This window comes from Scyliorhinus torazame, chromosome 16, assembly GCF_047496885.1.
Source record: "Scyliorhinus torazame isolate Kashiwa2021f chromosome 16, sScyTor2.1, whole genome shotgun sequence".
Classification (NCBI taxonomy): domain Eukaryota; kingdom Metazoa; phylum Chordata; class Chondrichthyes; order Carcharhiniformes; family Scyliorhinidae; genus Scyliorhinus; species Scyliorhinus torazame.
Genome location: NC_092722.1, coordinates 90,284,627 through 90,312,057, shown reverse-complemented (window position 1 = coordinate 90,312,057; position 27,431 = coordinate 90,284,627). Strand labels below are relative to the sequence as shown.

At 48.4% G+C, this 27,431-nt stretch overlaps 1 protein-coding gene across 4 annotated transcripts in view; it reads left to right on the top strand.

Moving 5' to 3' along the window:
* LOC140392939 (nucleolar RNA helicase 2-like) overlaps positions 1-27,431 on the top strand; it is a 167,829-nt gene that overhangs the window by 85,329 nt on the left and 55,069 nt on the right. For all 4 annotated transcript variants that reach the window (XM_072478725.1, XM_072478724.1, XM_072478727.1 and 1 more), the window contains 2 exons: positions 5,971-6,156; positions 13,151-13,296. In XM_072478725.1, coding sequence (XP_072334826.1) covers positions 5,971-6,156; positions 13,151-13,296 — 332 coding nt within the window. The remainder of the gene's footprint in view (positions 1-5,970; positions 6,157-13,150; positions 13,297-27,431) is intronic.

The following is a 27,431-nucleotide window of genomic DNA, read 5'->3' as shown; positions in this document are numbered from 1 at the left end:
CGCACACACGGGGAGGATGTGCAGATTCCGCACAGGCAGTGACCCAAGCCGGAATCGGACCTGGGACCCTGGAGCTGTGAAGCAATTGTGCTATCCACAATGCTACCGTGCTGCCCTTAAGAACAAATGAATCTACACTATATCATTCTACCGTAATCCATGTACCTATCCAATAGCTGCTTGAAGGTCCCTAATGTTTCCGACTCAACTACTTCCACAGGCAGTGCATTCCATGCCCCCACTACTCTTTGGGTAAAGAACCTACCTCTGACATCCCCCCCCCCCCCCCCCCCCCCCCCCCCATATCTTCCACCATTCACCTTAAATTTATGTCCCCTTGTAATGGTTTGTTCCACCCGGGGGGAAAGTCTCTGACTGTCTATTCTATCTATTCCCCATATCATCTTATAAACCTCTATCAAGTCGCCCCTCATCCTTCTCCATTCTAATGAGAAAAGGCCTAGCACCCTCAACCTTTCCTCGTAAGACCTACTCTCCATTCCAGGCAACATCCTGGTAAATCTCCTTTGCACCTTTTCCAAAGCTTCCACATCCTTCCTAAAATGAGGTGACCAGAACTGTACACAGTACTCCAAATGTGGCCTTGGTACAGCTGCATCATCACTTAAATTCAATCCCTCTGTTAATGAACGCTAGCATCTTCTGAAACAAAAGCAAAGAATGATGCAAAAAGCAAAGAATGCTGGGTCTGCCAGCATCTGGAGGGAGAGGAATCAGAGTTAACGCTTCAAGTCCTTTTTACTCTTCCTCAGAACTGAAGATAGGGAGAATGTTGGATATTAACCGTAGCTGCGAGATATTGCAGCAAGATAGAACATAGAACGATACAGCGCAGTACAGGCCCTTCGGCCCACGATGTTGCACCGACACGGGAAGTCAAAAAACAAAAGCCATCTAACCTACACTATGCCATTATCATCCATATGCTTATCCAATAAACTTTTAAATGCCCTCAATGTTGGCGAGTTCACTACTGTTGCAGGTAGGGCATTCCACGGCCTCACCACTCTGCGTAAAGAACCTACCTCTGACCTCTGTCCTATATCTATTACCCCTCAGTTTAAGGTTATGTCCCCTCGTGCTAGCCATTTCCATCCACGGGAGAAGGCTCTCACTGTCCACCCTATCTAACCCCCTGATTTGGATAGTCAGAGGCTTTTCCCCAGGGTAGAGGGGTCAATTACTAGGGGGCATAGGTTTAAGGTGAGAGGGGCAAAGTTTAGAGTAGCTGTACGAGGCAAGTTTTTTACGCAGAGGGTAGTGGGTGCCTGGAACTCACTACCGGAGGAGGTAGTGGAAGCAGGGACGATAGGGACACTTAAGGGGCACCTTGACAAATATATGAATAGGATGGGAATAGAAGGATACGGACCCAGGAAGTGTAGAAGATTGTAGTTTAGTCGGGCAGTATGGTCGGCACGGGCTTGGAGGGCCGAAGGGCCTGTTCCTGTGCTGTACATTTCTTTGTTCTGATCATTTTGTATGCCTCTATTAAGTCTCCTCTTAACCTTCTTCTCTCTAAGGAAAACAACCTCAAGTCCATCAGCCTTTCCTCATAAGATTTTCCTTCCATACCAGGCAACATCCTGGTAAATCTCCTCTGCACCCGCTCCAAAGCTTCCACGTCCTTCCTATAATGCGGTGACCAGAACTGTACGCAATACTCCAAATGCGGCCGTACCAGAGTTTTGTACAGCTGCAGCATGACCTCATGACTCCGGAACTCAATCCCTCTACCAATAAAGGCCAACACTCCATAGGCCTTCTTCACAACCCTATCAACCTGGGTTGCAACTTTCAGGGATCTATGTACATGGACACCTAGATCCCTCTGCTCATCCACACTTCCAAGAACTTTACCATTAGCCAATTATTCCGCATTCCTGTTATTCTTTCCAAAGTGAATCACCTCACACATCTCTACATTAAACTCCATTTGCCACCTCTCAGCCCAGCTCTGCAGCTTATCTCTGTCCCTCTGTAACCTGCTACATCCTTCCACACTGTCGACAACACCACCGACTTTAGTGTCGTCTGCAAATTTACTCACCCACCCTTCTGCGCCCTCCTCGAGGTCGTTGATAAAAATGACAAACAGCAACGGCCCCAGAACAGATCCTTGTGGTACGCCACTTGTAACTGAACTCCATTCTGAACATTTCCCATCAACCACCACCCTCTGTCTTCTTACAGCTAGCCAATTTCTGATCTAAATCGCCCTCAATCCCATGCCTCTGTATTTTCTGCAATAGCCTACCGTGGGGAACCTTATCAAACGCTTTACTGAAATCCATATACACCACATCAACTGCTCTACCCTCGTCTACCTGTTCAGTCACCTTCTCAAAGAACTCGATAAGGTTTGTGAGGCATGACCTACCCTTCACAAAGCCATGCTGACTATCCCTAATCATATTATTCCTATCTAGATGATTATAAATCTTGTCTCTTATAATCCCCTCCAAGACTTTACCCACAACAGACGTGAGGCTCACTCGTCTATAGTTGCCGAGGTTGTCTCTCCTCCCCTTCTTGAACAAAGGTACCACATTTGCTATCCTCCAGTCCTCTGGCACTCTTCCTGTAGCCAATGATGACATAAAAATCAAAGCCAAAGGCCCAGCAATCTCTTCCCTGGCTTCCCAGAGAATCCTAGGATAAATCCCATCAGGCCCCGGGGACTTATCTATTTTCAGCCTGTCCAGAATTGCCAACACCTCTTCCCTACGTACCTCAATGCCATCTATTCTAATAGCCTGGATCTCAGCATTCTCCTCCACAACATTATCTTTTTCCTGAGTGAATACTGACGAAAAATATTCATTTAGTATCTCGCCTATCTCTTCAGACTCCACACACAACTTCCCATCCCTGTCCTTGACTGGCCCTACTCTTACCCTAGTCATTCTTTTATTCCTGACATACGTATACAAAGCTTTTGGGTTTTCCTTGATCCTACCTGCCAAATACTTCTCATGTCCCCTCCTTGCTCGTCTTAGCTCTCTCTTTAGATCCTTCCTCGCTACCTTGTAACTATCAAACGCCCCAACTGAAACGTCACTCCTCATCTTCACATAGGCCTCCTTCTTCCTCGTAACAAGAGATTCCACGTCTTTGGTAAACCACGGTTCCCTCGCTCTACGCCTTCCTTCCTGCCTGACCGGTACGTACTTATCAAGAACACGCAGTAGCTGTTCCTTAAACAAGCTCCACATATCCAGTGTGCCCAACACTTGCAGCCTACTTCTCCAACCTACCCCTCCCAAGTCATGTCTAATGGCATCATAATTGCCCCTCCCCCAGCTATAACTCTTGCCCTGCGGGGTATACTTATCCCTTTCCATCACTAGCGTAAACGTCACCGAATTGTGGTCACTGTCCCCAAAGTGCTCACCTACCTCCAAATCTAACACCTGGCCTGTCAACATATTGTGTCAGGAAACCCTCCTGCACACTTTGTACAAAAAAATGTAGCAACTTATAAGAACAAGAGACGGGTGGCCCGGTTCAGTGGGCGATTTTGCATTGAGACAATAAATATTTGGGATTTTTTTTAAAGGTTTTAAGATTGAGGAGAAAGGTCACGGTCTAAAGTTGTTGAACTCTATGTTGAGTCTCGAGAGCTGTAAAGTGCCAAAGGGGAGATGGTGCTCCTACGTTTGCGCCGGGTTTCACTGGAGCATTGCAGAAACCAACCAAGGACGATGTGGGTGTGAGAGCAGGATGATGAGTGAAAATAGCAGCAACAGGAAGGTTGGAGTCGTGCTTGCGGGCTGAGTGAAGGCAGGTCACCCAGTCTGCGTTTAGTCTCCCCAATGTAAAGACTACATTGGGAGCAGCTGATACAGTGGACCAAATTAAAGAAGGTGTACATGGAACAATGTTTAACCTTAAATTAAGCGTTTGGGGCTGGAATCGTGAGGAGGTAGAGGGGGCAGGTGGTACACTCTGCGATTGCAAGGGGAGGTTTCATGGACAGGGGAGTTGGGTGCTACGGAGGAGTGGACCCAGGGTGTCCCGGAGGGAGTGCTCCCTGTGGAATGTTGACGGGAGAGGGGATGAGGGGAAGATGTGTTTCATGGTGGAATTGTGCTGGAATTCCAAAGGAGATCCTTTTAATTTGGAGACTGATGGGGTGGAAAGTGAGGAGAAGCGGCATTCTATCATAGTTCCGCGAGGGAGGAGAAGGGGTTAGGAAAGTGCACGAAATGAGGCGATCCCGGTTGAGTGCCCTGTCAACCATAGAGGGGGAGGGGAACCATGGTTAAGGGAAAAAGCAGACATGTCAGAAGTGCTATTTTTTTTTAAGGTGGCTTCAGAACAGATGCGACAGAGAAATGGGAGAATGGGATGGAGTTCTTACAAGGAGCAGGGTGTGGGGGACTGTCGTCAAGGTACTTTTGGAAGTCGGGTTTGTGATGACTATCATTGGTCAGTCTATTACTGGCAATGGAAACAGAAGTTCAGGAAGAGAAATGTCAGGGATGGACCATGTGAAGGGAAGAGAGGGGTTGAAATTGGAAGAAAAATTTATAAATCTTTCCTGGTTGAGATGAGAGCTTGAAGCAGCACCAGTACAATCATCGGTGTAATGGGAAAAGAGTTGCGGGAGTGGGAATGAGTAGGACGAGAACAAGGAATGTTCACACTATATTCCTTTTGCTCCCCATACTTGAATGACTTCCTGCATCACTGTCAGTCAGCTCGTCTGCCCTGAAGCCGTCTAATCCAAACATCTAGCAAGAGAAACAAACTCATCCTGTTGGACCATTATTTTTTTGAAAATAAATTTAGAGTACCCAATTCATTTTTTCCAATTAAGGGGCAATTTAGCGTGGCCAATCCACCTATTCTGCACATCTTTAGGTTGTGGGGGTGAAACCCACGCAAACATGGAGAGAATGTGAACTCCACACGGACAGTGACCTGGAGCCGGGATTGAATCTGGGACCTCGGTGCCATGAGGCAGCAGTGCTCACCACTGCGCCACCGTGCCCTCTGTTAGTCCATTAAAAAGGCTGAGTTCCCTTACCTGCCTCACTTGCAGTCACTCTCCTGGCCACTTACAAATCTGATGACCCTGACTCCTGGTACGTAGAATCCAGGTAACTGACCCTAATGCAATGCAGTGTCTGCAGTTTGACCTCCAGCTTATAATCTCTGAGCCAGAGCTGCTCAAACATCAAACACTGACTGTGGATGTGTTGCCCTGGGTCAAACTGGCACCCAGGAGTTCCCACATGCTGCAGCTGTGACACATCACCTGTCCTTGCCGCCTTAACTACTGAATTATTTTATTTAGGTATATATTTTACTCTTGTGTTTTATTATCTTTACCACCAGTTGCTAAACTATTTTGAACCTTCGATATAGAAACCTTAGATCACCTAAATAACCAACAAATAACTATCTTTTCAGTAGAGTAAGACCACTTCCTGAAGACTGAGAAAGTTAAAAAGCAAAAGAGCACCCCTTTCCCAAATTCCCTTAATTACAAAACTCCCAGACCTCTATTCTAAGTTGCACCAAATTGTCTTACATAATAAGATCCTCCATCAAAGGTTAGCTGAGTCAGTTATACAGGAACCCATTTGAGCTGCCTTTAATTCGAGAGCTGCTCTACCAGTGGAGGCCTTGTTCAAACCCTGCTTACGTCTGTGAACATAAGAATTTAAACTCTAGATTTCAATTAAATGCTAAATTTGACTTTTCCAAGGCTACCATGTGTTGCTCATCTCTAATTGCATTTGGAAAGGTGAATGAGAACCACTTTCAACAAGGAGATAGAGAAGCAGTGCTGTTAGAGATCCTTTTAAAATAGTTAATTGTGGACCTCTGAACGGTTTGCTTCCTAGTGAAGTAATGGGCGTCATTTCATTACTAAACTGATTGTGAGAAATGTTCCTGGCTGAAATGCATGGATGAAGTTACCGTTGAATTGTCTTTTAGTGACCAGCATTCGTAATGGCATCGATATTCTGGTGGGAACGCCTGGGAGGATCAGGGACCATCTTCAGAACATGAAAATTGACCTGTCTAAACTGAAACACGTGGTCCTGGATGAAGTGGATCAGATGCTGGACATGGGCTTTGCCGAGCAAGTGGAGGATATTCTGAAAGTTGCATACAAAAAAGGTGAATCATTCAACTTCGTCACAAGCTTTCTTTTTCTCTGTTTTTAGCTTCTGTTCTTTGGCTGTTATTGTTTTCTTCTGAAGCAACCATATTGTTAGGCAAGAGTTTTATGCTGTCAACTTGCTTTGGGGCAGTGTGGATTGTCGTAAAAAACGATCTTGTTCACAAATGTCCTTTAGAACAAAGAACAATACAGCACAAGAACAGGCCCTTCGACCCTCCAAGCCTGTACCGGTCATGATACCAACCTTTGCCAGAACCCTCAGCATTTCCTTGTGGCGTATCCCTCTATACCTATCCTATCCATATGTTTGAGAAGATGCCTTTTGACCGCCGTTAATGTATCTGCTTCCACAACCACCCCTAGCAACGCGTTCCAAGCACTCACCACCCTCTGCGTAAAAACCCTGCCTCGCACATCTCCTTTAAACTTTGCCCCATGGACCTTAAACCTATGCCCTCTGGTGACTGACCCCTCCACCCTGGGAAAGACTGCCTGCCCATCCACTCTCTCCATGCCCCTCATAATCTTGTCGACCTCTATCAGGTCACCCCCCCAACCTCTGTCTTTCTCATGAAAACAATCCGAGTCTATTCAACCTCTCCACATAGCTAATACCCTCCAGACCAGGCAGCATCCTAGTAAACCTCCTCTGCAAAGCCTCCACATCCTTCTGGTAGTGTGGCAACCAGAATTGTGCACAATATTTCAACTGCAGCGGTACCCAGGTTCTATACAACCGCAGCATGATTTGTCAGTTTTTATACTCGCGGCCCTGTCCAATGAAGGCAAGCATTCGTTTTGCTATCTTGACTACCTTGTCTACGTGTGTTGCCACCTTCAAAGATCTGTAGACATGCATGCCCAGATCTCTGGATTGCACCACCGGGCTCCCTGAATACCTACTCGGAGCCATTGGCAATGCTGCCGTCACCATAGCCCTCAAAACTAGACCCATTACAAGATTCTTCCTCCATCCTAACCCACTCTACCTCTTCCCACCACCACCACACCTTGTACACATTCGCCACCCAATAATAATGAAGCAAGTTCGGCAACACCAAGCCCTCTGTATCAGGGTTCTCTCCATCTTCGGCTCTTTACCCGCCCATACAAAGTCCGAAATGATCGTGTCCACTTTCCGAAAAAAGACCTTTGGTATAAAGATTAGGGCAGCATGGTAGCACTATGGCTTCACAGCTCCAGGGTCCCAGGTTCGATTCCTGCTTGGGTCACAGTCTGTGTTGAGTCTGCACGTTCTCCCTGTGTCTGTCTGGGTTTCTTCCGGGTGCTCCGGTTTCCTCTTACAAGTCCCGAACGACGTGCTGTTAGGTGAATTGGACATTCTGAATTCTCCCTCTGTGTACCCGAACAGGTGCCGGAGTGTGGCGACCAGGGGCTTTTCACAGTAACTTCATTGCAATGTTAATGTAAGCCTACTTGTGACAATAAAGATTTTTATATTATAGATTGGGAGAGCCTGAAAGATAAACAAGAACCTCGCAGAATATTCATTTTCACCACTTGGACCCTCCCCGCCAATGTTAAGTGCAGTGTATCCCACCTCTTAAGATCCTCCCTGGCCTCCTCCGCCAACTTCGTTAAGTTCCACTTATGGTGCCCCGTCCATTGCCTTGCTACTTGAATCCCCAAATATCTAAACCTATCCCTCGCTACCGTAAATGGCACCCCCCTAAATTAGCCAGCTACCTCAGCTCATTCACCGAGAATACCTCGCTTTTCCCTACATTCAGCTTGTATCCCGCGAACCCTCCAAATCTCCCAGCAGGCCCATAATCCTTTCCAAACTCCAACTCATTCAAAACAGACAGCAAGAGGTCATCGGTATAGAGCGACACCTGCTGCTCCCTCTGTCCCCTCATAATCGCCTCCCACTCTGCTGACCCCCTGAGAGCCTTTGCCAACGGCTCTCTGGCCAGCACAAACAGCAGCAGCAACAGAGGACACCCATGCCTAGTACCCCTGTGTAAGTCAAAGCTTCATAAGCTCATATCATTCGTCCTCGCCCTTAGTGCCACATACAGCAACCACACCAATGCCACAAATCTCGGCCTAAACCTTCCCAAAACCTCAAAAGTATCGCCACTCCACCCGAACAATGGATACCACCACCTCCGGTACCAGAGTCCCTGACGGATTCATCACCACATTCAACAGCCGTCTTGTATTACTGCCTGCCCTTCACGAAGCCTGTTTGATCTTCTGCAACCACCCTGGGGAAACAGTCCTCCATCCTCCACGCCAACAACTTAGCCAATACTTTCACATCCAATTTCAATAGTGATATGGGCTTATACGACCCACATTCCACCGGGTCCTTCCCTTTTTTCGGGAATAGTGTGATTACTGCCTGCGCCATCGTCTCCGGCAACTCCCCCTTCTCTAATGCTTCATTAAACAACAGATGTGGTGCCAGGTCCGTCACAAATTCCTTATAAAATTCCAGCGGGTACCCATCCGGCCGAGGGGCCTTCCCCGACTTCATACCCTGGTACTATCCAGCACCCCCCTCAGCCCCAGGGCTCCTCCAACGCCTGCATCTTTGCTTCCTCCACCTGGGGAAATTCCAGCTCATCCTGAAACCGCCCCATGTCCTCCTCTCCCCCGGGTCTGCCTCGTAAAGTCCCTGGTAGTACTCCCTAAATGCCTTGTTTATCTTCCCTGGCTCCGACACCACATCCTCAGTCCGTATCTTCGCTATTGCCCTGGATGCAGCCTGCCTCTGCAGCTGGAGCGTCAGTATGCGGCTTGCCTTCTCCCCATACTCACTGCACCCCTCTTGCCTTACAACACCCATCATTGACAGCCTGTCAAACTGCCCCTGCAACTTTTTCCTCCTCTCCAATCCCTCCACGGTGGGCACCCTGTCCACCTCCACTATCTCGCTCACGAGACAGTCATGTTCTTCCCTCCTTTCCCTATCCGCACGAGCCAGACCACTGCCTTCAGTGCTTCCCAAAAAATGGCTGCCGACACCTCCCCATTCCGATTCATCTCCACACACTCCTTAATCGTCGCCCGCACCTTAGAATATAGAACATTACAGTGCAGTACAGGCCCTTCGGCCCTCGATGTTGTGCCGACCTGTGAAACCAATCTAAAGCCGATCTACTCTATTCCATTATCATTCATATATTTATCCAATGACCATTTAAATGCCCTTAATGTTGGCGAGTCCACTACTGTTGCAGGCAGGGCATTCCATGCCCTTACTACTCTCTGAGTAAAGAACCTACCTCTGACATCTGTCCTATATTTATCTCCCCTCAATTTAAAGCTATGTCCCTTTGTGCTAGCCATCACCATCCAAGGAAAAAGGCTCTCAATGTCCACCCTGTCTAATCCACTGATCATCTTGTATGCCACTATTAAGTCACCTCTTAACCTTCTTCTCTCTAACGAAAACAGCCTCAAGTCCCTCAGCCTTTCCTCATAAGATCTTCCCTCCATACCAGGCAACATTCTGGTAAATCTCTGCACCCTTTCCAATGCTTCCATATCCTTCCTATAATGCGGCGACCAGAATTGCACGAAATACTCCAAATGCGGCCGCAGAGTTATGTACAGCTGCAACATGACCTCATGGCTCCGAAACTCAATCCTTCTACCAATAAAAGCTAACACACCGTACGCCTTCTTATCAACCTGGGTGGCAACTTTCAGGGCTGGACACCGAGATCTCTCTGCTCATCCACAGTACCAAGAATCTTACCATTAGCCCAGTACTCTGTATTCCTGTTATTCCTTCCAAAATGAATCACCTCACACTTTTCGGCATTAAACTCCATTTGTCACCTCTGAGCCCAGCTCTGCAGCTTATCTATGTCCCTCTGTAACCTGCAACATCCTTCTGCACTGTCCACATCTCCACCGACTTTAGTGTCATCCGCAGATTTACTCACCCATCCTTCTACGCCCTCCAGGTCATTTATAAAAATGGCAAACAGCAGTGGCCCCAAAACAGATCCTTGTGGTACACCACTAGTAACTGAACTCCAGGCTGAACATTTCCCATCAACCACCACCCTCTGTCTTCTTACAGCTAGCCAATTTCTGATCTAAATCGCCCTCAATCCCATGCCTCCGTATTTTCTGCAATAGCCGACCGTGGGGAACCTTATCCAACGCTTTACTGAAATCCATATACACCACATCAACTGCTTGATCCTCGTCCACCTGTTTGGTCACCTTCTCAAAGAACTCAATAAGGTTTGTGAGGCACAACCTACCCTTCACAAAACCGTGTTGACTATCCCTAATATTCCTTTCTAGATGATTCTAAATCCTATCTCTTATAATCCTTTCCAAGACTTTCCCCACAACAGATGTAAGGCTCACTGATCTGTAGTTACCGGGGTTGTCTCTACTCCCCTTCTTGAACAAGGGGACAAAATTTGCTATCCTCCAGTCTTCTGGCACTATTCCTGTAGACAGTGACGACATAAAGATCAAAGCCAAAGGCTCTGCAATCTCCTCGCTAGCTTCCCAGAGAATCCTAGGATAAATCCCATCCGGCCCAGGGTACTTACTATTTTCACACTTTCCAGAATTGCTAACACCCCCTCCCTATGAACCTCAATCCCGTCCAGTCTAGTAGCCTGTATCTCAGTATTCTCCTCGACATTGTCTTTCCTGTGTGAATACTGACAAAAAATATTAATTTAGCGCCTCTCCTATCTCCTCGGACTGATCACAAAAACCTCCATCCGCCAACAACCCCGAGTCAAACCTCCACCCCGACCTCTGCTCTCATCCCGATCTAAACCGAATCTCCAGCCAGTGGGGTGCATGGTCCGCGCTAACTATCCCCGCACACTCTTCCCCCTCCACACAAACCAAATTCTCCCGACTCACTACAAAGTAATCAATCCTCTTATGAGGGCTGGTTTAGCACAGTGGGCTAAACAGTTGGCTTGTAGTGCAGAACAATGCCAACAGCGCGGATTCAATTCTCGTACTGGCCTCCCCGAACAATGCTGGAATGTGGCGACTAGGGGCTTTTCACAGTAACTTCATTAAAACCTACTTGTGACAATAAGCGATTGTTATTATTATTATAGACGTGCGAAAAGAAGGAATACTCCCCCCCCCCCCATATCACATATCACCCAACCGGATCCCTCGCCTCCTTCGCATTCACAAATCCTATTTCTTTGCTCATTAAAATCGCCACTCCCCTCGATTTTGAATCAAACCCTGAGTGAAAAGCCTGCCTGATCCACCCCTTCCTTAGCCTAACCTGGTCCTTCACACGGAGATGCGTCTCCTGCAGAAAAAGCACCATGCTTTCAACCTCCTGAGGTGTGCGAACAACCGCAACCTTTTAATTGGCTCATTCAGTCCCCGGACGTTCCACGTTACCAGAGCCCCCCTCCCCACTCTTCAGCTCATGGAGGAAGGCTGCCTGTTGACCTTACCCTCCCCCACCCAAACAAAGACTTGTCCTGAACTCCAGGCAGCCTTCTCCAAAAGCAGACAAGCAAATACTAAACTCAAACAGTCGCAGAAAACAGGAGGAGGGGAGGAACGGGAACATTCATCCCCACATAAACATTTCATCCCTTACAATCTCAATAGTAAACAGTGCACGCCCCCCCCCCCCCCCACCCCAAAAAGACAACCAATCCCAATCCCTACCCCCACTTCAAACATGCTCCCAGCAGTTACAAAGTGGCAGCACCCCGGTTCCCAAGCATTGTCCGCTCAGCTCTCCCCCGGTTCGTGCTTTTTAATGAAGTCTTTGGTCGCTTCTGGTGTCTCGAAATAATACTCCCGGCCTCCGAACGTCACCCATAACTTTGCCAGGTAGAGCACCCCAAACCTGATCTGCCGCCGGTACAGTACCGCCTTGGCCTTGTTGAAGCTTGCCTGTTGCTTTGCCAACTCTGCTCCGATGTCCTGATAAATTTGGACCTTATTCCCCTCTTAGTTGCAGGTATGCTTCTCCCTGGCCCATCGCGGGATCTTCTCTATCCACCAATTTGTGGAGTCTCACGATCACCGCCCGCGGTGGCTTCCCAGCTCTTGGCTTCTGCCTCAGGGACCAATGCGCTCGGTCCACTTCAGGCGCCTTATCTAGTACCCCTTCTGCCACCAGCCCCGCCAGCATCTTTGAGACATATCTCGTGACACTCATGCCTTCCACTCCTTCAGGCAGGCCCACTATTCGCAGGTTCTACCTTTTCGAGGTATTTTTCTGCTCTTCCACCTTTGCCTACAACATTTTACAAAGGTCCCCTCGGAGCTCCGCCTCCGGAGCCACCATACGATCGCTGTGGTCCGAGATCACTCCGTCGATCTCCCTAATCTGTGGCCCCTGCACTCCAAACACTTCTCCACCAGTTCCAAAGAACTATTCAGGGGTGCCACCGCTCCTTCGATGGCCTTTGCGCGATCCTCCTGCATTTCTTGAATTCCGCCTTAATAAAAGCCATCAGCTGCTCCATCTGAGGCCTTCCAGCTTGCATCAGCCCTTCCCCCACCTGCATGTTTACAGTGTTTGCTGCAGCACAAACCTGTTCCAACTTTTCAGCCAAATCTCACTGTTTTCTGCTGGTTCTGGTAACCAGCAGGCATACCACTCCTGGGGAAACTACTCCAACATTCACCTATGCCTTTTCATTAAAATTCCACCCAGTATCAGGTAAAAATACATCTTTTTTTGTGTCTTCAAGTAGGAGCTGCCCTGTGTGTGTCCACTCACAACATGGCCACTACCGGAAATCGACCATCAGTTCATTAGATAAGGTTTTGAAATTTTTGGCATTTTTGTTTATTGTGCCTGATGAACTTTCATCCACCCTTGCAGAAGACACTGGATATTCATTAATAGTAGGTGATCAGGTGGGAAACCAGCTATTTGTCATCCTGCTCTGACTTCATGACACTTCTACTTGTGGCTTTCATTGATTTTAATACAAAATGTTTCTTATTGATATGTAATCTTTGTTTTCCTCCCCCTTCCCCAATAAGATTCCAAAGAAAATCCTCAAACACTCCTCTTCTCTGCAACCTGCCCTGCCTGGGTTTACCAAGTTGCAAAGAAATACATGAAAGTGAAGTACAAACAGGTCGATCTCATTGGAAAACGGACTCAGAGAGCAGCTACAACGGTTGAGGTAAGTTTGAACATTGGGGAAATGAATTGCAACTGAAATTCTGTTTTCAGATGTTAATAGATTTGGAATAAATCAACTTGTGTGTTTAGGTAGCATTCAAATCTATTTCTGGGTCTCTTAGTTAAAAAGATAGCAAAAGTAAACCTTAATGGCTGGCCTGGGAACATGCTAAGAATGTTATTTGAGATCATTTTTTCATTATAAAGCTAATTATTGGGACAGTAGGGATGGGTATGATGTAGCTGCGGAAGATAATTAAGGCCACTGTTAAAAATACTAAAACAGTTTTAAAGAACAAGGACCGTAGTCAGGTGTTGCGATGAAATAGCTTTTTCACTTGTGTTGGGAGCTGGAAGGGACTATTGGACTTTTAAGGGACTTGGAAGATGATAGTTGAACATGACGATACTGCTAAATGGTTAGTCAACTCATTAAAAGGTTTCTGGATATGTCCCTGAAGTCCTGTAAACTCGAGGGCTATGGGCCAAGTGCTGGGAAATGGGGTTAGGCTGGGTGGCTCGCTTTTCGGCTGGTGGTCACTAATTAAGGGATTCAAAGACTGCTGGACTGGAAATTGTTCAAGGGAATGGTTATAGAAAAAGGACACTGCATGTTTTGTTCATGCTGACTCTTAAGAGCAACTCGCCTCGTTCCCCTGCTTTACTGTGTATCCATGCATTTTTTTCTCGTGCTTATCCAATTTTATGGGGGCACGGTAGCACAGTGGTTAGCAGTTGCTTCCCAGCTCCAGGGTCCCAGGTTCGATTCCCGGCTTGGGTCACTGTCTGCAAAGTTTGCACTTTGTTCCCGTGTCTGCGTGGGTTTCCTCCGGGTGCTCCGATTTCCTCCCACAGTCCAAAGATGTGCAGGTTAGGTCGATTGGCCATGCTAAATTGCCCTCCGTGTCGAAAAAAAGGTTGGGTTGGGTGGGGTTACTGCGATACGGGGATAGGGTGGAGGTGTGGGCTTAGGTAGGGTGCTCTTTCCAAGAGCCAGTGCAGGCTCGATGAGCTGAATGGCCTCCTGCATTGTAAATCCTATGATTCCAATTCTCTTTTGAAACCCACAATTAAATCTGTCTCTACCACACACTTGGTGTATTTGACCTGCAGTATAAAAGGCCTTTTCTCATCATATTGATTGCTTTGTCAATCATCTCCTCTGGTTCTCCTAACCTGCACATCTACCGTTTCACAATGATGATAGTTTCTCCCTACCTCCTCTGCCCTGCTCCCTCATCATTTTGAACCTTTTCGCCCAGAGGATGGTGGGAAACTGGAACACGCTACCTGAAAGGGTGGTAGAGGCAGGAACCCTCTCAACATTTAAGCATTTAGATGAGGACTTGAAACCTCAAGTCCTCAAGTCGTAGCACCAGGCTACGGATCAAGTGCTGGAAATTGAGATGAGTATAGATAGATGCTTGATTGTTGGCGCAGACACAATGGGCCGAAGGGCCTCTTCCTGTATTGTAAAACTTGGAACTATATTGCTGTTCCTTCATGATCACCAAGTCCAAATCCTAAAACTCCCTTCCCAACAGCACTGGCTGGATTTACACCATATGGACACCTGCAGATTAATAGGGCAGCTTGCCACCACCACCTCTAGGGTATTTTGGGATTTGTATCAAAGCTGGCCAAACCAACAATGCCCACATCCCTTGAAATCATTTTTAAAAAATTACCCAAGCCAAACCCACTCTCAACCCATTGAATTTGGGCCTCCTCCAATTTTTTTTTTCTCTGGATTGCTCCTTGTCCTTTCCCATAGGCAACTCAATCTGAAACTACATTAGAAACATATTTTTAAAAATAGGAGCAGCAGGAGGAGGCCATTCAACCCTTCAAGCCCACTCCGGCATTCATTTTGATCATGGCTGATCATCCAACTCAGTAGCCTAATTCCGCTTTCGTCCATATTCTTCCAAATCCTTTGCCCTAAGTGCTATGTCTAACTACTTCTCGAAATGGACTCCACAGGCTCACCACTCTCTGGGTGAAGACATTTCTCCTCATCTCTGTCCTAAATGATCTTCCCCATATCCTCAGACTGGCCCCTGGTTATGGACAAACATCCACTGTCGGGAACATACTTCCTGCATCAATCCTGTTAGAATTTTACAGGTTTCCATGAGATCCCTCTTCATTCGTCTGTGCCCCAGTGAATACAATCCTAACCGATTCAATCTCTCCTTGTACATCTGTCCTGCCATCCCAGGAATCAGTCTGGTAAACCTTCACTGCATTCCTCCTCAAAAGGACACCAAAACTGCACGCAACATTCCAACTGTAGCCTCACCAAGGCCCTGTATAATTGCAACAAGACATCCCTGCTCCTGTACTCAAATCCTCTCGCAATGAACGCCAGCATACCGTTTGCCTTCTTTACCGCCTGCTGCACCTGCATGCTTACCTTCAGTGACGGTTTACAAGGCCATCCAAGTCCACATTCCCCGTCCTAATTTATGGCCATTCAGATAATAGTCTGCCTTCTTGTTTTTGCCACCAAAGTGGATAACCTCACATTTATCCAAATTATATGGCACCTGCCATTCATTGGCCCATTCACTCAACTTGTCCAAATCGCACTGAAGGATCTCTGCATCCTCCTCACAGCTCACCCTCCCACCCAACTTGGTGTCATCTGCAAATTTGGAGATATTTTGTTCCCTCGTCTAAATCATTAATATATATTGTGAATAGCTGGAGTCCTAGCACTGATCCCCTGTGGTACAGCACTGGTCACTGCCTTCAAATTTGAAAAAGTCCTGTTAATTCCTACTCTTTTGTTTCCTGTCAGCCAACCAGTTTTCTATCCATCTCAATACACTGCCCTCAATCCCATGCACTTTAATTTTAGACGCTAATCTTTTATCGGGACTTTGTCAAAAGCCGTCTGAAAGTCCAAATATACCACATCCACTAACTCCCCTTTATCAATTCTACGAGTTCCATTCTCGAAGAACTCCAGTAGATTTATCAACCATGATTTATCAACCAAACGGGATAGATTTCTTGACCAATATGTGAAGGAACCAGCTAGAGAATCGGTCATCTTAGACTGGGTACTGTGTAATGAGAAGGGAGTTATTGCCAATCTGGCTGTATGAGACACCTTGGGGATGAGCGACCATAACATGATAGAATTTTTTATCAAGATGGAGAGTGAAGTAGTTGATTCGGAGACTAGGGTGCTGAATCTTAATAAAGGGAACTATGAGGATATGAGGTGTGAGTTGGCCTTGATAGATTGGGGAGAGTTACTTCAAGGGATGACAGTGGATAGACAATGGCAAACATTCCAGGAACGCATGGAGGAACGACAGCAACTGTTCATTCCTGTCTGTCACAAAAGCAAAGGGGGTAAGAGGGCCAATCCATGGCTTACAAAGGAAATTAGAAATAGTATCCGATCCAAGGAAGAAGCATACAGATTGGCCAAGAAAAATAATAGGTCTGAGGATTGGGAGCAGTTTAGAATTCAGCAAAGAAGGACAAAGCGATTGATTAAGAACAAGAAAGTACAGTACGAAAGGAAGCTTGCAGGGAACATAAAGACTGACACTGAGAGTTTCTATAGATACGTGAAGAGAAAGATTGGTTCTATGATTCTATGATTGGTAAAGAGAAATGGAATCCCACTACAGACAGAAACAGGGGAATGCATAATAAGGGACAAAGAAATAGCTGAGCCATTAAATACATACTTTGGTTCGGTCTTCACAAATGAGGACACAAATCAGATCCCAGAAATGTTGGAGAATGAAAGGTTTAGTGAGAGGGACGATCTGAGGGAGATCAACATTAGTAGAGAAATGGTGCTGGGAAAACTGATGGGATTGAAGGCAGATAAATCCCCAGGGCCTGAGAATCTCCATCGCAGAGTGCTTAAGGAAGTGGCTCTGGAAATAGTGGATGCATTGGTGGTCATCTTCCAGGATTCTATAGACTGGAACTGTCCCTGCAGATTGGAGGGTAGCTCACGTCACTCCGATATTCAAAAAGGGTGGTAGAGAGAAGGCAGGGAATTGTAGACCAGTAAGCCTAACATCGGTAGTGGGGAAAATGCTTGAATCCATTATCAAGGATTTTGGAGCGGAACATTTAGAAAGCAGTGGCAGGATCAGTCAAGAGTCAGCATGGATTTATGAAGGGAAAATCATTCTTGACAAATCTGTTGGAATTCTTTGAAGAGGTAACCCGTACATTTACAAGGGGGAGCCAGTCGATGTGGTATATTGGACTTTCAGAAGGCGTTTGACAAAGTCCCGCATAAGAGATTATTGTGCAAAATTAAAGTGCATGGGATTGGGGGAAATGTATTGAGGTGGATAGAAAACTGGTTGGCAAAGAGGAAACAAAGAGTAGGGATTAATGGGTCCTTTTCAAATTGGCAGGCAGTAACCAGTGGGGTACCACAGGGATCGGTGCTGGGACCCCAGCTATTCACAATATATATTAATGATGTTGGATGAGGGAACAAAATGTAACATCTCATAGTTTGCAGATTATACCAAATTAGGTGGGGGGGGGGGGGGTGAATTATGATGAGGATGCAGGGATCCTACAGCAAGATCTGGACAGGTTGGGTGAGTGGGAAAACCAATGGCAGATGCAGTATAATTTGGATAAGTGTGAGGTTATTCATTTTGGAAGCAAAAAGAGGAAGGCAGATTACTACCTGAATGGTTGTAAATTGGGAGAGGGGAGTGTGCAGCGGGACCTGGGTCTCCTTGTGCACCATTCGCTGAAGGTAAGCATGCAGGTGCAGCAGGCGGTAAAGAAGGCTAATGGTATGTTGGCCTTCATTGCAAGAAGTTTTGAGTGTAGAAGCAGGGATGTGTTGCTGCAATTGTACAGTGCAAGTATTGTGTGCAGTTTTGGTCTCCTTCTCTGAGGAAGTATGTTCTTGCTCTCGAGGAAGTGCAGTGAAGGTTTACCAGACTGATTCCAGGGATGGCGGGACTGTCATATGAGGAGAGATTGGCTAGGTTGAGACTGTTCTCGCTGGAGTTCAGAAGAATGAGGGGGGGGATCTCATCAAGACTTATAAAATTCTAGCAGGACTAGACAGAGAAGATGCAGGGAAGATGTTACCAATGATAGGTGTGTTCAGAACCAGGGGTCACAGTCTGAGGATTCAGGGTAAACCATTTTGGACAGAGATAAGGAGACACTTCTTCACAATGGTGAGCCTGCTGAAACTTTATATATATTCAAGAGGCGGCTGGATATAACACTTGGGGAGAATGGGATCAAAGGCTATGGGGAGAAAGCAGAATTAGGCTATTGTCGTGCTGAATGGCGGAGCAGGCTCGAAGGGCCAAAAGGCCTCCTCCTGCTCTTATCTTCTATGTATCTATGATTTTCCCTTCATGAATCCATGCTGACTCTGTCCAATCCTGCCACTGTTTTCTAAGTACTCTGCTATAAAATCTTTGAGAGGGGCTGGTTTAGCACAGGGCTAAATCGCTGGCTTTGAAAGCAAACCAAGGCAGGCCAGCAGCACGGTTCAATTCCCGTACCAGCCTCCCCGAACAGGCGCCGGAATGTGGCAACTAGGGACTTTTCACTAACTTCATTTGAAGCCTACTTGTGACAATAAGCGATTTTCATTTTGTTTCATAATGGATTCTAGAATTTTTCCCACTACTGACGTCAGGCTTAATGGTCTGTAATTTCCTGCTTTCTCTCTACCTCCCTTTTTAAATAGTGGAGTTACATTAGCAACCCTCCAAACTGCAGCAACTGTTCTGCAGTCTGTAGAATGCTGGAAGACGACCTGGAAAATGCATTCATTTCTAGGTTCACCTCCTTCAGTACCCTGGGATGTAGATTATCAGGCTCTGGGGATTGATCAGCCTTTAACCCCTTGAATTTTTCCCGCGCCATTTCTCTACTGATATTGATTATCTTCGGTTCTTACCTCTCACTAAACCCTGCATTCTCCAACATTTCTGGTATTTTATTTGTGTCCTCATTTGTGAAGAGCGACAAATGAGGACACAAATTTAGTTGCTCAGCCATTTCTTTGTCCCCTGTTATAGATTCCTGCGTTTCTGAGTGTAAGGGACTTACATTTGTCTTCACCAATCTTTTTCTCTTCACCTACCTGTAGAAACTTTTGCAGTCAGTATTTATGTTCCCTGCAAGCTTACTTTCGTACTCTAGTTTCCCCATCATAATCAATCCCTTGGTCCTTTGCTGAATTCTAAACATCTCCCAATCCTCAGACCTATTGTTTTTCCACAACTGACACTTGATCCACTTCATTCCCCAGAACCAGACCAATCACTAACTAGTTTTGTGTTGGACTAGATACGTACTGGATCATAATCATAACATTTAAGCGCAGAAGGAGGCCATTTGGCCCATCGAGTCTGAACCGACCCTTGTAAAGAGCACCCTGCCCAAACCCACACCTCCATCCTATCCCCACACCTCCACTCTATCCCCGTAACCCAACTAACCTTTTCTGGACACTAAGCCAATCCTGTACATCTTTGGACTGTGGGAGGAAACTGGAGCACCCGGAGGAAACCCAAGCAAACATGGGGAGAACGTGCAGACTCTGCACAGACAGTGACCCAAACCGGGAATCAAACCTGGGACCCTGAAGCTGTGAAGCAACTGTGCTAACCAGTGTGCTACCTTGCTGCCCAGTACTGAAACCATTGCTGTTCCTAATATCCTATAGCTCACAAGCATCGAAATCACCATGGAGCGTATTAAACACATTTGCTGTCTCTGATTGATTGTTGTGTGCAAAGCCTTTTTTGTATTGTGTTGCTGCCACATTGAGCAGACACTGCCCAGGGAGTACCGAAGGGCATCGACATATTGAAAAACCCTTGGGCCAGCATTTGCCAAGGTTTGTTCATTTGGAGGTCTGGATTTAAAACTCGAGGAGAATTGTTGCCCAGGAATTTTTTAGAATCTTTATTATTGTCACAAGTAGGCTGACATTAATGGGAAATGCTTAGGAAATCAGAAGCACAAAAGGACTTGGGAGTCTTTGTTCACGATTCTCTTAAGGTTAATGTGCAGGTTCAGTCAGCAGTTAAGAAGGCAAATGCAATGTAAGCATTCATGTCAAGAGAGCTAGAATACAAGACCGGGGATGTACTTCTGAGACTGTATAGGGCTCTGGTCAGACCCCATTTGGAGTATTGTGAGCAGTTTTGGGCCCCGTATCTAAGGAAGGATGTGCTGGCATTGGAAAGGGTCCAGAGGAGGTTCACAAGAATGATCCCTGGAATGAAGAACTTGTCGTATGAGGAACAGTTGAGGACTCTGGGTCTGTACTCGTTGGAGTTTAGAAGGATGAGGGGGTATATTATTGAGACTTACAGGATACTGCGAGGCCTGGATAGAATGGATGTGGAGAGGATTTTTCCACTTATAGGAAAAAGTAAAAGCAGAGGACACCATCTCAGACTAAAGGGACGATCCTTTAAAACAGAGATGAGGAAGAATTTCTTCAGCCAGAGGGTGGTGAATCTGTGGAACTCTTTGCCGCCGATGGCTGTGGAGGCCAGATCACTGTCTTTAAGACAGAGATAGAGACTTCCAGTTGCGGCTATGCAGAGCTAAGTCGCACGTTCGGCAGCTCCCGCTAGAAACTGACTTTTGGGATCTTTTTAGAGCCCGTAACGGCGCTTGCTCAATGTTTCCCAGTGTGGGAAGGAGATAGCAACATTCCCCCAATAGTTGGACTCCTGGCTTGGACCAGGAGTGGGGCGATCAAAAAAATGGCAGTGAAGCAAAAGAAGGTGCAAGGGAGAAAGACCAAGATGGCGGCGGGTGGAGACCAGGCAGCGTGGATGCAGTCGGCGCAGGAGCAGCAGGAGTTTATTCAGCGCTGCTTTAGGGAGCTGAAAGCGGATCTGCTGGTGCCGATGAAGGTGTCAATCGATAAGCCGCTGGAGACCCAGACGGCCCAAGGGGTGGCGATCCAGGAGGTCCGGCAAAAGGTCTCTGAGAATGAAGATGAGATCCTAGGCCTAGCGGTGAAGGTGGAGGCACACGAGGCGCTCCATTGAAAAATGGCAGGAGACGTCCGAGGAGATGGTGAACCGGTCGAGGTGGAAGAATCTACGGATCCTGGGCCTCCCGGAGGGACTGGATGGTCGGACGTGGGGGCCTACGTGGTCACCATGCTGAATTCGCTGATGGGAGCGGGATCCTTCCAGGGGCCCCTGGAGCTGGAGGGGGCCCACTGAGTGCTGGCGAGGGGGCCCAAGCCCAACGAGCCGCCGCGGGCGGTGCTGGTGCGGTTCCACCGGTTTGCTGATCGGGAGTGCGTGCTAAGGTGGGCCAAGAAGGAGCGGAGCAGCAGGTGGGAGAACGCGGAGATCCGGATCTAGCAAGATTGGAGCGCTGAGGTGGCGAAGAAGAGGGCAGGGTTCAATCGAGCGAAGGCGGTGCTGCACAGGATAGGCGTGAAGTTCGGCATGCTGCAGCCTGTGGGTCACCTATAAGGACCAACATCATTATTTTGAATCCCCGGAGGAGGCGTGGGCCTTGTCCAGGCCGAAAAATTGGACTCGGATTGAGGGTCAGGGGTGGGGGGCCGCGGTGAAGGGATGGTTAGGGATTGTTGTGTTGTATTTCGAGGGGAGGTTCTTTGATCATTATTGGTTCTTTGTTTTTCGGGGGTTGGTTGGGCACTGTTTCGGTTTGGTCCGCCGGGTGGGCTCTTGGGGGGTGGGGGGGGTGGGGCAGGTAAACGGCTTGGGGGTTGATGGCTGGCAGGGGGGATGGGGTCCCGCGGGGGGGGTGGGGGGGGGTCGGGCGAGGGGCTAGGCCTGAGTTGGGGGCAAGGGGACCAGGCCTGAAAAAGGAGCTGCACAGAGGAGGTGGGGCCGGGCAAGTGGGATGCACTGTTTTTTTTCCCACGCTAAGGGCTGAAGGGCGCGGGGCCGGAGCTGGGAAGCGCAGGCTTCTTCCCGCGCTGTGAGGGGGAGGGGGAGAGCCTGCTGGTGGGCAATGGGGGGGGGGGAGGGGAAGTTCCACACTGGGAGGGGTCGAGGGAGTGGCCGGGGTCAGCAGGTTACGGGAGTGCAATGGGGTGAGCAATGCAGCTAGTGGGGGGCCTAGCTGGGGGGAGTCGGTAGAGGAGGGCGGGGCGGGGGTCTGCCGCTTCTGGGAACGGGCCGTGTGGGGGGCGCGGGCACGTGGCTGGCCTAGGAGGGATATGGCTAGTCAGCGGGGGAGGGGGGGAGCGGGTAGCCCCCTGATCTGACAACCTGCAACGTAAGGGGACTGAGTGGGCCGGTCAAACGGGCCCGGGTGTTTGCACACCTGAAGGGGCTGAAGGCAGATGTGGCCATGCTTCAGGAGACGCACCTGAGGGTGGCGGATCAGGTAAGGTTGAGAAAGGGGTGGGTAAGCCTGGTGTTTCATTCGGGGTTGGATGCAAAACATCGGGGGGGGTGGCGATCTTGGTGGGGAAGAGAGTGTCGTTCGAGGCGTCGAGCATCGTGGCAGACAATGGCGGTAGGTATGTGATGGTAAGTGGCAAGCTGCAGGGGGAGCGGGTGGTGTTGGTCAATGTATACGCCCCGAATTGGAACGATGCGGGCTTCATGCGGCGTATGTTGGACCGGATTCCGGACCTGGAGACAGATAATGGGGGAGGGGGGATTTCAATACAGTGCTGGACCTGGCACTAGATCGTTCCAGGTCTAGGACGACTAGGAGGCTGGCGGTGGCCAAGGTGCTGAGGGGATTCATGGACCAGATGGGAGGGATGGACCCATGGAGGTTTGCGAGGCCAGGGAATTCTCATTCTTCTCCCATGTCCACAAGGCCTATTCCCGGATTGACTTCTTTGTTATGAGTAGGGCGCTGATTCCAAGAGTGGAAGATACTGAGTACTCGGCGATAACCATTTCCGATCACGCTCCGCATTGGGTAGACCTCGAGCTGGGGTAGGCGATGGACTAGCGCCCGCTGTGGCGCTTAGAGGTGGGATTGCTGGCGGACGAGGAGGTGAGCGGGTGGGTCCGAGGGTGCATAGAGAGGTAGCTGGAGGCTAATGACAACGGGGAGGTCCTAGTGCGGGTCGTCTGGGAGGCGCTGAAGGCGGTGGTCAGGAGAGAGCTGATCTCCATTAGGGCCCATGAGAGGAGGGAGAAGAGTGAGGGGGAGAGGCTGGTGGGGGAGATGGTGAGGGTGGACAGGAGGTACGCGGAGGCCCCGGAGGATGGATTGCTTACGGAGCGGCGCAGCCTCCAGGCCGAATTCGATCTGTTGACCACTAGGAAGGCGGAGGCGCAGTGGAGGAAGGCGCAGGGGGCGGTATATGAATATGGAGAAAAGGCGAGCCGGATGCTAGCGCACCAGCTTCGGAAGCGAGAGGCAGCTAGGGAGATCGGGGGGGAAGGGAGCATGGTGCGAAGTGGGGTGGGTATCAATGGGGTCTTCACTTCTACGGGGAACTGTATCGGTCCGAGCCCCCACTGGAGGAGGGAGGGATGGGTCGCTTTCTGGACCGGTTGAGATTCCCGAAGGTGGAGGAGGGGCTGGGGGCGTTGGTTGGGTTGGAGGAGTTGGTCAAAGGGATAGGAAGCATGCAGGCGGGGAAGGCGCCGGGGCCAGATGGGTTCGCGGTCGAATTTTATAAGAAGTATGCGGACCTGCTGGGCCCTCTGTTGGTAAGGACCTTTAACGAGGCAAGGGAAGGAGGAGCTTTGCCCCCGACGATGTCTCGGGCGCTGAACCCCTTGATCTTGAAGCGGGACAAGGATCCCCTACGCTGTGGGTCATACAGGCCGATCTCACTCCTAATGCTAAATAGCATTAGGGGCTTGGATGGAGGGAAATTTGTTGAGTGTATTCAGGAGGAATTTCTCATTCAGTATGTGGATGGACCGACTAGAGAGGGGGCAAAACTTGACCTCGTCTTGGGAAATAAGGAAGGGCAAGTGATAGAAGTGCTAGTGAGGGATCACTTTGGGACAAGTGACCATAATTCCATTAGTTTTAAGATAGCTATGGAGAATGATAGGTCTGGCCCAAGAGTTAAAATTCTTAATTGGGGCAAGGCCAATTTTGATGGTATCAGACAGGAACTTGCAGAGGTAGATTGGGGGAGACTATTGGCAGACAAAGGGACGGCTGGTAAATGGGAGGCTTTTAAAAATGTGTTAACCAGGGTGCAGGGTAAGCACATTCCCTTTAGAGTGAAGGGCAAGGCTGGTAGAAGTAGGGAACCCTGGATGACTCGAGATATTGAGACTCTGGTCAAAAAGAAGAAGGAGGCATATGACGTACATAAGCAACTGGGATCAAGTAGATCCCTTGAAGAGTATAGAGATTGTCGAAATAGAGTTAAGAGGGAAATCAGGAGGGCAAAAAGGGGACATGAAATTGCTTTGGCAAATAATGCAAGGGAGAATCCAAAGAGATTCTACAGATACATAAAGGGGAAAAGAGTAACTAGGGACAGAGTAGGGCCTCTTAAGGATCAACAAGGGCATCTATGTGCAGAGCCACAAGAGGGGTGAGATCCTGAATGAATATTTCTCATCGGTATTCACGGTGGAGAAAGGCATGGAGGTTAGGAAACTAAGGGAAATAAATAGTGATGTCTTGAGAAGTGTGCATATTACAGAGGAGGAGGTGCTGGAAGTCTTAAAGCGCATCAAGGTAGATAAATCCCCGGGACCTGATGAAATGTATCCCAGGATGTTGTGGGAGGCTAGGGAGGAAATTGCGGGTCCCCTAACCGAGATATTTGAATCATCGGCAGCCACAGGTGAGGTGCCTGAAGATTGGAGAGTGGCGAATGTTGTGCCTTTGTTTAAGAAGGGCAGCAGGGAAAAGCCTGGGAACTACAGACCGGTGAGCCTAACGTCTGTAGTAGGTAAGTTGCTAGAAGGTATTCTGAGAGACAGGATCTACAAGCATTTAGAGAGGCAAGGACTTATTCGGGGCAGTCAGCATGGCTTTGTGCGTGGAAAATCATGTCTCACAAATTTGATTGAGTTTTTTGAGGGAGTGACCAAGAAGGTAGATGAGGGCAGTGCAGTAGACGTTGTCTACATGGACTTTAGCAAAGCCTTTGACAAGGTACCGCATGGTAGGTTGTTGCAGAAGGTTAAAGCTCACGGGATCCAGGGTGAGGTTGCCAATTGGATTCAAAATTGGCTGGACAACAGAAGGCAGAGGGTGGTTGTAGAGGGTTGTTTTTCAAACTGGAGGCCTGTGACCAGTGGTGTGCCTCAGGGATCGGTGCTGGGTCCACTGTTATTTGTGATTTATATTAATGATTTGGATGAGAATTTAGGAGGCATGGTTAGTAAGTTTGCAGATGACACCAAGATTGGTGGCACAGTGGATAGTGAAGAAGGTTATCTAGGATTGCAACGGGATCTTGATCAATTAGGCCAGTGGGCCGACGAATGGCAGATGGAGTTTAATTTAGATAAATGTGAGGTGATGCATTTTGGCAGATCGAATCAGGCCAGGACCTACTCAGTTAATGGTATGGCGTTGGGGAGAGTTATAGAACAAAGAGATCTAGGAGTACAGGTTCATAGATCCTTGAAGGTGGAGTCGCAGGTGGACAGGGTGGTGAAGAAGGCATTCGGCATGCTTGGTTTCATTGGTCAGAACATTGAATATAGGAGTTGGGACGTCTTGTTGAAGTTGTACAAGACATTGGTACGGCCACACTTGGAATACTGTGTGCAGTTCTGGTCACCCTATTATAGAAAGGATATTATTAAACTAGAAAGAGTGCAGAAAAGATTTACTAGGATGTTGCCGGGATTTGATGGTTTGAGTTATAAGGAGAGGCTGGATAGACTGGGACTTTTTTCCCTGGAGCGTAGGAGGCTTAGGGGTGATCTTATAGAGGTCTATAAAATAATGAGGGGCATAGATAAGGTAGATAGTCAACATCTTTTCCCAAAGGTAGGGGAGTCTAAAACTAGAGGGCATAGGTTTAAGGTGAGAGGGGAGAGATTCAGAAGGGCCCAGAGGGGCAATTTCTTCACTCAGAGGGTAGTGAGTGTCTGGAATGGGCTGCCAGAGGTAGTAGTAGAAGCGGGTACAATTGTGTCTTTCAAAAAGCATTTAGATGGTTACATGGGTAAGATGGGTATAGAGGGTTATGGGCCAAGTGCGGGCAACTGGGACTAGCTTAATGGTAAAAACTGGGCGGCATGGACTGGTTGGGCCGAAGGGCCTGTTTCCATGCTGTAAACTTCTATGATTCTATGTAGATGCAAAGTTGTTGGCGAAGATTTTAGCCACGAGGATAGAGGACTGTATGCCGCAGGTCATTCACGGGGATCAGACGGGGTTCGTGAAAGGGAGACAGCTGAATACAAATGTACGGAGGCTCTTGAATGTTATAATGATGTCGGCGGTGGAAGGGGAGGCGGAGATAGTGGCGGCGATGGATGCGGAGAAGTCCTTTGATAGGGTAGAGTGGGGGTACCTGTGGGAGGTGCTGAAAAGGTTCGGGTTTCGGTAGGGGTTTGTCAGCTGGGTTAAATTGCTGTATGAGGCCCCGGTGGCGAGTGTGGCCACGAACAGAAGGAGGTCAGAGTATTTTTGGTTACACCGGGGGACGAGGCAGGGGTGTCCCCTGTCCTCCCTGCTCTTTGCGTTGGCGATTGAGCCCCTGGCCATGGCATTGGGGGAGTCGATGAATTGGAGGGGGCTGGTGCGGGGTGGGAGGAACACCGGGTGTCGCTCTATGCGGACGATTTGCTGTTCTATGTGCCGGGCCCAGTGGGGGGAATGCCGGAGGTGATGAGGATTCTCAGGGAGTTTGGGGATTTCTCCGGGTATAAGCTCAATATGGGGAAGAGCGAGTTGTTCACCCAGGGGACCAGGAGAGGGGGATTGGTGAGCTCCCACTAGAAAGGGCAGAGAGGAGTTTCTGGTACCTGGGGGTCCAGGTGGCTTGGAGTTGGGGGGGCCCTGCATAAGTTTAACTTCACGAGACTGGTGGAGCAAATGGAGGAGGTGTTTAAGAGGTGGGACGTGCTGCCACTCTCCCTGGCGGGGAGGGTGCAGTCAGTTAAAATGGCGGTGCTCCCGAGATTTTTGTTCCTGTTCCAGTGCCTCCCCATCCTGATCCCTAAGGCCTTCTTCAAGTGGTTTAATAGGAACATT